General features: G+C 45.0%; 2 protein-coding genes across 3 annotated transcripts in view; both read left to right on the top strand.

Annotated features, from left to right (window-relative positions):
* Window positions 1-371: 371 nt before the first annotated feature.
* casp2 (caspase 2, apoptosis-related cysteine peptidase) lies at window positions 372-13,037 on the top strand. Of its 2 annotated transcripts, none has more exons than XM_076279708.1 (11): window positions 372-963; window positions 1,401-1,562; window positions 1,844-1,993; window positions 2,313-2,385; window positions 4,103-4,194; window positions 4,522-4,701; window positions 4,962-5,090; window positions 7,003-7,093; window positions 7,391-7,585; window positions 7,850-7,959; window positions 8,221-13,037. In XM_076279708.1, exons 1-11 carry the CDS (start codon window positions 826-828, stop codon window positions 8,353-8,355), a joined length of 1,455 nt encoding a protein of 484 aa, XP_076135823.1. In that variant the 5' UTR covers window positions 372-825; the 3' UTR covers window positions 8,356-13,037. The 2 variants fall into 2 exon arrangements, with proteins under 2 accessions (XP_076135823.1, XP_076135822.1); XM_076279707.1 differs by having other exon boundaries at window positions 7,391-7,591.
* Window positions 12,726-13,897, top strand: part of clcn1b (chloride channel, voltage-sensitive 1b) — a 53,982-nt gene continuing 52,810 nt past the window's right edge. The window contains exon 1 of the mRNA XM_076279596.1: window positions 12,726-12,791. Coding sequence (XP_076135711.1) covers window positions 12,726-12,791 — 66 coding nt within the window. The remainder of the gene's footprint in view (window positions 12,792-13,897) is intronic.

The following is a 13,897-nucleotide window of genomic DNA, read 5'->3' as shown; positions in this document are numbered from 1 at the left end:
GGCTGGAGATAAGCCTGATAAAGATCATTAAAATCAGTTTCATATAGCAAAGGCATCATCAGTTAGGCAGGCTGAATGCAGCATCAATTAAACTGTTGTCAATTTCATGTTGAAAACGGCCATTTGAAGACTGGAGTTATGCCCATTCTACCCAATAAAATGCAATATTGATTGTTTTTATCCTGTCTGTTTGTTGGTATATCCATCGTTTATCAGGGTGATACCTTTTGCCAACAGGATGATTTACACGAATTCAAATTCGAAAACCATGTAACTTTGTACACCACGCCTACTTCTGTAGGCGGGGGTAGTAGTGTAGTTGTTTCACTTGGCATCCACACATGCCAATCATTATTCTACCCTCATTACGATTCGCTCTGAGGTATGTTTCCAAACGCGCGGAAGTTGTCGGTTGAAAGGGACGCTAACTTCAAGAAGCATAATCTATTTTTGTTAGAAGCCAGCTATTTCGGATATAAAACGAATTTTATTTACAGCAGATGTCGTGAAACAGCAACTTGCAAGGATGGCTCGTGCATTCCAAGTTCAAGTTTCTGACAGCTAGCCAGTTAGCAGTATTTTAGCTAACTGGCTAACTACTTTTAATGGCGTGTCTTTGATCTACTAATGCAATACTGTAAATATAGACAATGTTCACCAATCTCTGTTGGATAGCTAGTACTATTATGTTAAAAAGTTAAGCAGTAGCGTGTCGTCCAGAGTTTTCTTGTCGATTACATTAGCTGTAAGCATTACTGCATGCATCCCAGCTTTTGTTGTGATCTTGGCAGTGTGCTAGCTAGATAGTTAGCCAATTGAACTTATATGTGGAAGTTCCTAAAGTTAGACCGCGGAAATCTGATAACGTTACACATTGAACGATTTACTGTATTTGTGTTTTGGTACAAGTCATCGCCAGTTAATTTGCCGATCAACTGGATAACTAACATCTATATCAACACGGTAAGATTTCCTACTTAGCGCTTTGGGTGAATGGCCATTAGCTAGCTTTCTATCTCGGAGTGCTGATACATTAACGTTATTACAATAACATACGGTTACTTAATACTCCGTCTCAACAGGACAGTTTGACATACAGTTGAATATTTACATGATGTAGCATGGAACAAAGTTAGTGAGGATGAATTGTTTTTTTTTGCCGTGGCATATGTTTTTGTTGGAAAACATTTTTGTTTTGCTTTAGTTTGGAAGTCAAACTTGAAGAATTACCGATACCATAATGACACAGTTAAGTTATGTTGTTGACATGACTAATGATGTAGAGTCCCTACAAGACTTTCCTTCATGCTCTCCACTTTACAGTATGTAACCTACGTCTCCAACTCGTGGGTTCGATCCTCTGGTGTCCATACAGTGACCTGCTTTTCCGTGTTTCTCAGGCTCACAGGATGTTGGGGGAGTGCGGTATGAAAGAACGGGAAAAGCAGGTGCTGAAGAAGCGCTCCGTTGCGCTCTGCAAAGAGATGGTTGTGGACGAGTTACTCGTTCAGTTCCTTCAGGCAGAAAACATTCTTACTGAAAACATGGCAGAAAGTATTCTGGTGAGAATCTGAATTTTAAACATTTTCAGTGTGCCAAAAACCTGCTTCGAAGAAGAGTTTGAGCTAAACTCAGGCTGTAGAGTTTAAACAGTTCTGTACACCAATGTGTGCATATCAATCAATTGTCAGCTACTTAGGGTAACAGGAAAACAGCATACAGCTGTCTGTCAAGCATTTTTTCAGAAGTCATTAACTACATTTCTGATTAAGTGAAAATGAATTCATAATTAAAACTAAACACCAGTTTGTGTGTTTGAATGGATGTGTCTTTGGCCTTGAAGGGTAAAGAGACGTCCCAAAAGCGAAGCTGGCATTTGCTGTCCATCCTGCCCAAGCGAGGACCAAGAGCCTTCAGCTGTTTCTGCACAGCTCTCAGGGAAACAGAGCAGGATCACCTGTACGAGCTGCTCACAAGCTGCCCAGAGAAAGAGGTTAAAACACACACACACACACACACCTCACCTGGCATTCCTGCACTAAGCACACACATGCTACTTTTAGGAGGTTAAAGCCGGTGATTAGCACGCATTCATAAACCGAGAGCTGCACACACAGTAATGTGGGCTGCCCTCACACCCAAACATGCATTCTCCTGTTGGGGTGTGTCATGAAACCATGGCAACAGTCTTTTGTGTTTTTATTTTGTCTTTGCGCCAGCGTCATGTTCTATGCTTCATTTTTAAACCATCAGCTGTCAGCACACTGGTGTCTGAGGATATGTGTCTAAACGGGGTTTTTCGTCTCTCCCAGAGGTGCTTTGAGACCCGCTTGCCTCTTCCTGTTCAGGAGTGCCCAGTGCCTGCCAAGAGGGCCAGACCTAATGGTAAGAATCATAGAGATATCGGCCCTTGCCGCTTAATATGTCCTTGGCAGTATAACAGAGATATATGGACCTTTTTAGCATGTGCTTTCTAGTACAACAATGATATGGAGTATGTAAGCAGCACTTGTTAAAAAGAAGGTTTTTAGAATGTGCTTTCTAGTACAACAATGATATGGAGTATGTACAGTAAGCAGTGTTAAAAACAATGATATGGAGTATGTAAGCAGTGTTAAAAACAATGATATGGAGTATGTAAGCAGTGTTAAAAACAATGATATGGAGTATGTAAGCAGGGTTAAAAAGAAGGTTGTCGCTTTGTTTGTAGTCCGCTTTGGACTCCCTCAGAATTATCTAAAATATTATCTAAAAGATATCTGTTAAGATTGAGGTATTGCAGATAAACTAGACGTAAGTGAGTGGTTAGCAGGCACCTTTGTTAGTGTGTTTTAAGTTATTTTCATATTTTAAGTATTGTGAAAATGTTTGTTATTTTAAGGTGCCAATGCATGCGCCAGATAAGAAAAACAACACAGGCAGTAGCACCACAAGAATGCAATGTGTTTACGTGTAAGGAGTGCTTTACTGTAACACAGTCAGTCAGTATGCATGCACCCGCACCTATGCACGTGCATGTGTGTACGTGGGCTATATGTCTATCAGCTTTACATGATACACTCATCAGATCAATAAAGTGCCGTGGTGAGCTGTTTGCTATTGATCTTGCGATGAGCGACCTGTGTGCTGTCTTAAAGATGTAAATGGGAATGATTGATTCCCTTGTGTGTGCTGCAGAGTGTAATGGTGGATATTGATTTCGAGTGATGCGTGTGTGTGTGTGTGTGTGTGTGTACCTGTGTTGTTTTGTAGGTTAGGTAAGCCGGTAAGAGAAGTTTTTGTATCATGGAGGTTTGCGTAATGAAAAGACTAATAAAAGATATCGAGCAGACGGAGTGGAAATTGATATTCTGACAGCGCGCAGATGTTCTGTCCTGGACTAACTCTTGCTAAAACCACACATGGCAGGTGCATATCTGTTTGAAGGAACACACATAGTATTCAGGGTCCTTGAAAGTTTGTGATGTTGAGAACTATTTCAATCAAGGACTTATTTTTAATTCTAGACATTTATAATTAATTAATTCTAGACATGAAAAAAGGGTGGAATGTCCACACACTTGGTCCCATCAAGAGTTTTTATTTTTATTTTATATTTTATATTTATTGCCTTCCACCCTTTTTCCTTTTGATAGCCTACTAGCACATTCTGTCCAGCACCTGCCTTGGATGTGCGCACCAACAAACTACTTTTCATAATTATAGACATGGGTCATTGAAAGTGCTTAAATGTATACACGTTGTGTTGTTTTGGAATAGGCAATAGACCTTATAACCCACCATCACTGTAGCACAGCACAATGGAGAAATGTTAATAGTGTTCACACAGTCAAGCCTCTGTCTCTTTATTCATTATTGTCTGAGCCTCACCATGCTCGCCATAAAAAATATTAGCGGAACCTTGATCTGTATCTTAAACTCATGGCTTGTTGGGTCCTTGAATTTTAGGGAATTGTGTCTGGAAAGTCCTTGAATTTGATATTGAATTTAAGAAGTTGTGGGCACCCTGAGTTGTAGATGATCTATGTGGATGGCCTGTCTAGAAGAGGGTGTAAAGTATGGCTTTGACTGTGTTCTGTTTGTGTTTGGTTATGTGTTTCAGATTCCATGGAAATGTGTCTGGATGCCGATTGCCCTGTTAACACAGTCTTACAGCCATGCACACCGGAGTTCTATGACTCCCACTGCCAACAGGTAACAGCCACTTGTGCCAGCCTCCGCTGTCTTTAATTCCCAATTCCAATTTCACTCATGCATGATTAGCATTTGTGTATGTTACTGAATGACATGGATAAGCTTACTGCTTGACAGCTGAGGTGTACTCAGATTTGCCAATATAGGCGAATGTTTTTCGGACAATTTTCTGTTTGCCTTGAGTTTTCTGCAAAAACGTTTGAAGAGGTAGCTCTCCGCTGGAGTTGAACGAAAGGTTGCCGTTGAAATACAATGTTCAAAAAAACATTTGCTATGAACATTCGCCACTGTCATCATCATCATCATCTCTCCCTCTCTGGCGTCTAGGCGTACAGAATGCAGTCCTCGCCCAGAGGGCTGGCCCTGGTGCTTAGCAACGTGACCTTTGACCCGTCTGTGTCTGATTTTGAGACGCGGCGGGGAGGCGAGGTGGATGAGGAGGTGCTGACAAAGCTCTTTGAGGAGCTGAACTTCCGTGTGGACATCCGCAAGGACCTCACCGCGCAGGTACATAGTAGTGTGAACTTGTCCCCAATGCACCACTGGTACCTTAATGACCTTTAGAAATGGAATCGCAGGGTTATATCTCTTTCTTAAGCTCATAGTTGGACATATTTGGACCTTGTTTATGTATGAAATGTATCACATGTAAACATTATCGCAACCCTTTATGTGTTCGGTGTTGATCATCTGTGCTGATGTGTAGCGTCATTGTGCTCTTGTTTTCTGTTTTTGTGTGTGTGTGTGTGTGTGTTGTGTGTATTTAGAGCATGCGTGAGCGTATAGAGCAGTTTAGCCAGCGGCCAGAGCATCGTGAGCTGGACTGTTGTGCCGTGTGTCTGCTGTCCCACGGGAAGGAGGGAGGCGTCTACGGGACGGACGGGGAGCTGCTGGAGGTGAGGGGGGTAGATGGAGGTGAGGGGGGCAGATGGAGGTGAGGGGGGCAGATGGAGGTGAGGGGGGCAGATGGAGGTGAGCTGCTGGAGTTGAGGGGGGCAGATGGAGGTGAGGGGGGTAGATGGAGGTGAGGGGGGCAGATGGAGGTGAGGGGGGTAGATGGAGGTGAGGGGGGCAGATGGAGGTGAGGGGGGTAGATGGAGTTGAGGTGCTGGAGGTGAGGGGGGCAGATAGAGTATAGGGGGGCAGATGGAGGTGAGGGGGGCAGATGGAGTTGAGGTGCTGGAGGTGAGGGGGCAGATGGAGGTGAGCTGCTGGAGTTGAGGGGGGCAGATGGAGGTGAGCTGCTGGAGTTGAGGGGGGCAGATGGAGGTGAGCTGCTGGAGTTGAGGGGGGCAGATGGAGGTGAGGGGGGTAGATGGAGGTGAGGGGGGCAGATGGAGGTGAGGGGGGTAGATGGAGGTGAGGGGGGCAGATGGAGGTGAGGGGGGTAGATGGAGTTGAGGTGCTGGAGGTGAGGGGGGCAGATAGAGTATAGGGGGGCAGATGGAGGTGAGGGGGGCAGATGGAGTTGAGGTGCTGGAGGTGAGGGGGCAGATGGAGGTGAGCTGCTGGAGTTGAGGGGGGCAGATGGAGGTGAGCTGCTGGAGTTGAGGGGGGCAGATGGAGGTGAGGGGGGCAGATGGAGGTGAGCTGCTGGAGGTGAGGGGGCAGATGGAGGTGAGGGGGGCAGATGGAGGTGAGGGGGGCAGATGGAGGTGAGTGGGGCAGATGGAGGTGAGGGGGGCAGATGGAGGTGAGGGGGGCAGATGGAGGTGAGGGGGGCAGATGGAGTTGAGCTGCTGGAGGTGAGGGGGCAGATGGGCAGCCGTGGCCTACTGGTTAGCACTCTGGACTTGTAACCGGAGTGTAATCTGTAAGGGGCAGATGGGGTTGAGCTGCTGGAGGTATGGGTGGAGCAGACCCGGCTGCAGAGTACAGTGACGGGGCATGGGGGAACACGGGGGGGGGGGGGGGTGTTCTGGCAGCGCAAACAATTTATGTCACAGTTGATGAATTAATATAGCCTAATGTTAACCGCGACTGCGAGTAGGCCTAGTGTCCGCGAGACTCAGCTGTGTTCTTACATTGTAAAGGCTCTTAAGCATGTTGCTACTGATAACTTTGCCTATCAAACTAATGTTATCTCCGCCATTTAAGATTGTTTGTGTAGGCTATACGGGTTGAAATGTATAGGCACGCAGTTTAATTTCCCTATTTTGACAATACTGTGTCATAACTACATGCAAAGCAAGCGAGATTGAGCGACAGGCACAATGTTTTGTCAGATTCCCAGTTTCTATTTTCTTTCAGTCGCTTGCGTTGTTCTACTACAGTATGTTAAACAAGAAACATGTTTAAACAAATTCAGTGTGGACAGAGAGCATTCAATGAGAGTGGAAAGTTAGATGCTTGCCTGTAGTTAGGACAAGCTGAAAGGGGGAGATGGAGGACTGGGGGCCGATGAAAAGCTGCTGGAGCTACAGTATGGGGGGTAGATGGTTCTCTTTCTCTCTTATGGGCTTTTCAGAATGCATGGCTTTTCAGTCGCTGACAGTCAAGTGCTGGTTGTTGTAGCCAGTTGGGTAACGTAACGTCACGTCACGTCATGACATGCTTCATGTGAGAGTGGTGTTGTGGTGAGAAATGACCTGTGATTAGTCACAGACGAGCACAGGCTTGTTGCAAGACTATCGGGTAGGTTTGATTTACAAACCAGTTGCAGATGTTGTCTGATGTAGGCTGCAGTTCTGTAGTCTGAACTGAGTTGTTGTCGGTTGGATTTCTGCATTTTTCTCCGCTTTTCTCGTCCACTTGCTGATTTGTTTCTTTCTTTTCTCCCTCTGCACTCCCTCCGTCTCCCTCCATCAGCTGGACTGGGTGTTCGAGGCCTTCAATAACGCCCACTGCCCCCAGCTGCAGAACAAACCAAAGATGTTTTTCATCCAAGCCTGCAGAGGAGGTGCCCACAATTTACCAAAGATGTGTGTGTGTGTGTGAGTGTGTGAGTGTGTGAGTGTGTGAGTGTGTGAGTGTGAGTGTGAGTGTGAGTGTGAGTGTGAGTGTGAGTGTGAGTGTGTGAGCGTGTGTGATAGAGAGAGAGAGAGAAAGAGAGTGTGATTGCTTGTGTAGATATGCATGCCATTGTGTCAGCACTATCGTGAGGAATCCATGCGTTGTCAACTCTGTGTGTGTGTGTGTGTTTACTTTCACCCATGGGCATAATTTTGGTTTATAACCCCGGTATTTCCTGTTTCAGAGGAGATGGACAACGGTGTGGACCAATTGGATGGCTCCGAGCGAACCCAGTCGCCGGGCTGTGAGCAGAGGGATGCTGGGAGAGACGAAGAAAGCGAGCGACAGAACAGAGAGAGAGAGGAGAGGGAACGAGAGAGACTCCGGGTCAAGCTTCCACAGCGCTCTGACATGATCTGCGGCTTTGCCACTCTCAAAGGTTGGGGTGTGTGGTGCTTAGATTATCGCATAGCCTTGCCTATGTTTGTGTGTGTGTATGGATAGCCTTTGTATGTGTTTGGGGGGGGGGGGGGGGTGCTGTGTGAGAGGTGTTCTCGTCCTGGAGTGTGAGCATCTCTATGTGCTCTGCGCTGCTCTATGTGTGTGAGCATCTCTATGTGTGTGAGCATCTCTATGTGTGTGACCATCTCTCTGTGCTGCTCTCTGTGTGTGACCATCTCTCTGTGCTCTGTGCTGCTCGTAGGCACGGCGGCCATGCGTAACACTAAGAAAGGATCCTGGTACATTCAGGAGCTCAACACAGCCATCAGACAGAGCGCCAGAGACACACACCTGTCTGACATCATGGTGCAGGTAACACTCTCGCCTTCTCATGTACTTGCTCTGTCTGCGCGCTCTCTCTCTCTCTCACACACACACATATATTTACATACATACACATACAACAACATGCTTGGTCCCTCTCCTCGTCACACATTCACACACACACTCACAGTACATTCATGTACAAACACATGCACACAATTCGTCTCGGAGTTATTTTCTCTCTCCCCCCCCCCCCCCCCCCCCCCCCCCCCTCTCTCTCTCTCTCTCTCTCTCTCTCTCTCTCTCCAGGTGAATGGCCGTATAAAGGAGAGAGAAGGTTATGCTCCAGGCTCAGCTCACCACCGCTGCAAAGAGATGTCAGAGTTCACCAGCTCGCTTTGCAAAGATCTGTTCCTCTTCCCCAAGTACTGCCCACCCAACTGAACTCTCTCTCTCTCACACACACACACCACATTCCAGAGCCACACACACTCCTTATGCAATGCCATTCATTAAGTTTTTCCATCTAGACATTCCACGATACACTCATCCAGATTCAAGACCAACAGAAGTTGCATTCATGAATGCTTTTTGCTGTGCCAAAATTCTCACACACTTGCAAACACACACACACACACACACACACACACACACACACACACACTTGTTTACTCACATTTAAGAGAGAAATCAAGGAGCTTACTCAAACATGCTGAATGTGCCATTTTAATGCAGCTTACATATGGATACAGTGAAAAGCTCTACATTTTTACCAGTTTCATATATCGGCATTCTTTCCTCACCAGTAAGAAAGTGATGCCGATGAGTGATAGGAAATATTATTTTCCAAATTTTCTAAAATAATTTTACACTGTTATTATAATGTTATATTTTATAATGTTTTTGTAACTGTGTTTTACATGAGGTGCGCTCTTTTGTACGATTGTGTCTGTGTCCTTAGTTCATACTCACACTCTCTCTCTCTCTCTCTCTCTCTCTCTCTCTCTCTCTCTCTGCACACGTTCCATACGCTCTTTGTACTGCCATTCCTACACACACATTCGCCCCAGTTTGACCAAGCTCGTTGTGCATAATGTAAGCAGTGTAAGCTGACCAGCCCTTGTATCTTTGTGGATGCACCGTTGAAGTGCTTCTAAGCTCTGATGGGGTTAAGCAGACGCACGCAGCTGCATAGTGCTGCTCATGTATTACCATGGACCTGGACCGAACAGAAGCATCCATTTGTGTTTTAAAGCAGGATCTGTACTCAGTATGTATGTAAATAAGATTTTATTTGGCCTTATTCTACGGTCCATTTAGGCAGTAAGTGTACTGCCCCAGTATTCTCCTAAATGCCCCCTGTACAGTTGACTTCCAACTACCCCAGCTGTCACAGCTATTTTCTGTATTTTTTTAACAATTTACCTTTAATTTCTTAGATTTTAACAAGACTGTTTTAATGGTCTCATGAATAATGTTTTTTTTTTTTTTGTCTGTTGTCAAATCTATTTTTGTATTTTGTTGTTATGGATCCCTTCATTTAATTTTGTCTTTCACCTAATGGGCATTTTTGCTTCCTGAAATGAAATATGCAATATGAATTTACTTCTGATTTTGTTTTTAATAGAGCCGTGTGTGTGAGTGAGAGTGTGTTGGTGTAAGCTTTCACTCACTCCATATAGTGTAAAAGTAAATAGGTCTTAGCCACGGACAGCCCTCCTCAGTCTTCCACACTGCCATAGACATTCCCCCTGCCACAGGTCTGTGTCATCCATGTCTGCACTGCACTCAGTATCAGTAGGCATACACACACACACACACACTAACACACTCACACACACACACACTCTCTCTACTCACCCAGTCTCACACACACTACCACTAAAGGAAGAGAGACAGAAGGACAGAGAGAGAGGGGGGGGTGTGAAAACTGTGTGTGTGTGTGTGAGAGAACTAGTAAGTTAGTGGTGGGGTGGGGGGTAAATGACACAGTACAGCAGAGAAAGAATAAAAAACACTCTGCACTGCCACCTGCTGGCACAGCCATGTCAGACAAGATGGCTAACATCAGAGGAGCAGGCGCCATCTGTGGGTGTGTGTGTGTGGGTGAGTAGAGAGTGTGTGTGTGAGAGTGGGTGAGTAGAGTGTGTGTGTGTGTGAGAGTGGGTGAGTAGAGTGTGTGTGTGCGTGAGAGTGAGTAGAGGGTGAGAGTGGGTGAGTAGAGAGTGTGTGTGTGTGAGAGTGAGTAGAGTGTGTGTGTGTGTGTGTGAGAGTGGGTGAGTAGAGAGTGTGTGTGTGTGAGAGTGGGTAAGTAGAGTGTGTGTGTGTGTGTGAGAGTGAGTGAGTAGAGTGTGTGTGTGTGTGTGAGAGTGGGTGAGTAGAGAGTGTGTGTGTGTGAGAGTGAGTAGAGTGTGTGTGAGAGTGGGTGAGTAGAGTGTGTGTGTGGGTGAGTAGAGTGTGTGTGTGTGAGAGTGGGTGAGTAGAGTGTGTGTGTGGGTGAGTAGAGAGAGTGTGTGTGAGAGTGGGTGAGTAGAGTGTGTGTGTGGGTGAGTAGAGAGAGTGTGTGTGTGAGAGAGCAGCAGCAGTCCCTCTGTGCCCCCGTGATTACTGCTCCTTCTCTGTAATCTCTATGTGTGTGTGTGTGTGTGTGTGTGTGATAGAGTGTAGAGAGTATTTCCTCGGCTTGACTCAGGATGGCAGCAAACCCTCAAGTTTATACGCAGATCTGGACTTCAGATCATGCCACAGTTTCCTATTTATACACACACACACATACGTGCACCCTAGTGTCATTCATTGATCTGTTTTTCCCCCCTTTCTCTCTATTGAACGAGCTGGTCTTGTTCATATTTCTTGTTTGTGTGACATATTTGGAGTGAGTGATGGGGTGCTTTGCTGCACCCTCTCGTGCCATGCTAGTCCCCTGTCAGGAGTTGAGGAAATGAGGGACACAAGTGATTTGTCACGTAGGGTGAATCCACTAATAGCTTGCCATCCTTAATTTACATCATTTTCATTCTTTTTCTAAATGGTGCAGCATCTACTGTTTCCGCGTATCAATAATGTTATTTTGAAAACATATTTGAAATACAGACTCTGTAGACAGGCCTATGCATTTTCTGTCTTTATATTTTAGGTTTATTATTTACCTGGTGGTTAAAATGAGAATTGTATTAGGCTTATCAAAACATGAACAATTAACATACTTGGAAATATGATCTTTTCATTGTTTGTTTCATTCTAGGCCTAGAATTGTTTTTAAGAGGACCTAAAATCACATTTTAAATTATTTATGACCGTTATACATATGACTGCATGTGCAGGGTATCATTGGGTGTACACTACACACATATCTATACACACACACACACACTCTCCCACTTTGTGGATAGACCCGCACTGTTGTCATTGCAGTACAGTTGTATCATCCCATGGTGTGCGTGAGCATGTAGCGTGTATTAGCAAATGATCCTACTGTAGGTTAACGCAGAGAGCTTGCGACTACTCTTATTAAGTCTGCAGTGAAGTCGCATTTTAGAATCAAGGTCTTGACCTTTGAGTTTAACTGACTTGTGAAGATATTCTACATGTCCCATCGTTATGTCACAGGCTCCACTTTTCCCAACGTTGTTTTCTCTGCGTAATGTCAATTTTGCTGGTGCTAAGGCAGCTTTGTAAGAATGAGGTCTGTTTCTTTAATGTGTGCCATGCTCAGAAACGTGTCTTGTAGTCTGGGACACTGGGCCATCAGGCGCCCACCTTTGGCAGTTATACTCTACTTGGAGAACGCCGCTCTTTATTTATAGTGAATTTGGAGTCCAGATGACCTACGTTCTCAGAAATGAATTCGGATGGTCACAGGCTCAAAGTCCACTTAACCTTTCAAAGTATTCAGATTTAGCCTAGGAGAGGATGATTATCCCAGGTGGTATAACAGACACGATGAAATACGGCCGCAAGTGTCTGCGTTCGTGTGTGTGTGTGAGTGAGAGAGTCAGAAAGATTGGGTTTGGTGTATGTGCGCGTCTGACTAGTTCCACTAGGGCTACAACTAACGTTTTTTTCATAGTTGATTAAACTGTTAATTATTTTCTAAATAAATCTATTAGTTGTTTGATCAATAAATATTAGAAAACTGATGTTTCCCAAAGCCCAAGATAATGTCCTCAAATGTATTCTTTTGTCCACATGCCAAAGATATTTAAGATATTAGATATTAAGTAAAGCTGAACATATTCAAGTTTAAGATGCAGCAATTCGGGAATGTTGAGGTAATTTCCTTAAAAATGGCACGAAATGACTAACTGATTACCAAAATAGTTAGATTAATTTAATAATTTTTTGAACTGTTGTCAACTTGTCACTCTGTAAACACAGCTGTGGAATCAGCACTTGGCTGCTTGTTGATCTACAGTGTTGATCTGGCAAAAGCATCAGTTGATTGTGATAAATGGATTTGGGCGTCCTCTTCTGCCTCTGAGCATCACTATGCCAGTCAGTCTTTTGGCACTAATTGTTTATTCTGCACCTGTGCTGAGTATGATGTTGTACACAGAAGTAGCAGAACAGAGTGGCAGAAATGACTGTTTTCCGCACAATTACCCCCCAAAATTTTATTCTGCAGTGTCAACCAGAAGGGAAAAAAAACCTCATTTAAAAACAACTCAAAGCATCCCTCCCCAAAGCTGAACCGATATAGAGACAAGGGCATCTCCGCGGCCTCGCCCTCTTGCTGTAAAGTTCTTGTCTCGGACATTCAATGACACTCCTTACTCGGCCTATCTGTCCTGTGGTGCGTCCAGGCTGTCCTGGCGATGGCTCCTGACCACAACATTGGTCCCCGCGCAGACGTAATCCTCCTTAATGAGTTGGCCCCTCAGGTTTGTCACACACCTGCAGTGCTTTGGCCTGAGGGACTGGCCATCATGGCAGGTTTCCACCTCTGCAACTGACCGGGACTCTGACCGAACCCTCAGAATATATATGTATATATATATATATATAAGCACTCAAAGTGCAACAGAGCCTGACCGTGCTGTTTATAGTGTGTAAACATGTATTTTTGTACTGGAGTATGAACTGTTATGCTGTATATTGAGAGAATAATAATAAAAAAGTACTCTTTATGTCTTGTTTTTTGTGTAGTTCTTGTTGAGATGGTTAGCTGCAAGTGTGTGTGTGTGTGTGTGCGCGCCCACATTGGTGTTATATGTACTGTATGTTAACCATCTTAATCTGTGCTGTGCTGAGCTGGATATTTTGGTTTTGTTTGCTGGTTGCTTAGGTTGGTTGTGTGTGTGTGTGTGTGTGTGTGTCTGTGTCTACCTGTGTCTGACTTGCACAGCCTGTTCCCTCAGCGGGAGGGTAGAGTAATATGACAGGCTCACCCCCTCACTAGCGGCAGGAATAAGTCCATGTGGGCTACACATCTCTCTTTCACTCTTTCTCTTTCCTGTTCTTTCTCTCTCTCTCTCTCTGCCTCTCTCTCTCTCTCTGCCTCTTTCTCTCTCTCTCTATCAGCCGATCTCCGTGCCTTTCTCTTTTTCTGTCTCATTCTCTCCCTCTCTCCCTCCCTCTCTCCCTCTCTCCCTTCTTCCCTCCCTCCCTCTCTCTCCCCAGCTGTTGGGGCTTCATTTCTCCAGCAAGCCCTTGGTTCTGCTGTGACACATTTTTCCAGCGTTTCCCATCTGACTCACTCGGATTTCAGTCTCACACACACACACACACACACACACGCATGTGCTCCGCAGAACAGGGAAACGTGGCCTCAGCACATTAGCTGTGTGTGTGTGTGTGTGTGTGTGTGTGTGAGAGACCTATAACATGTTATCCTCAAGCACAAAACTGATTCCCTTGTAAGTAGTTTGTGTAGAGTAGAATATGGCTGTAGAATGTGGGTAGAATATTACTCTAGAACAGTGTATACGCAAATATTTCCCAAATAATATTTTGGTTATTTGATGGTGTCACTCATTGGGTAAAGGTA

Source organism: Alosa pseudoharengus, unplaced genomic scaffold (genome assembly GCF_046254945.1).
Source record: "Alosa pseudoharengus isolate Yale_2024_CS ecotype anadromous, Long Island Sound unplaced genomic scaffold, YU_APseudo_1.1 YU_APseudo_1.1_scf_12, whole genome shotgun sequence".
In the NCBI taxonomy this organism is placed as follows: domain Eukaryota; kingdom Metazoa; phylum Chordata; class Actinopteri; order Clupeiformes; family Clupeidae; genus Alosa; species Alosa pseudoharengus.
Note: the sequence above shows the minus strand (reverse complement) of the source record. Positions and strands in the feature narration are given on the sequence as shown.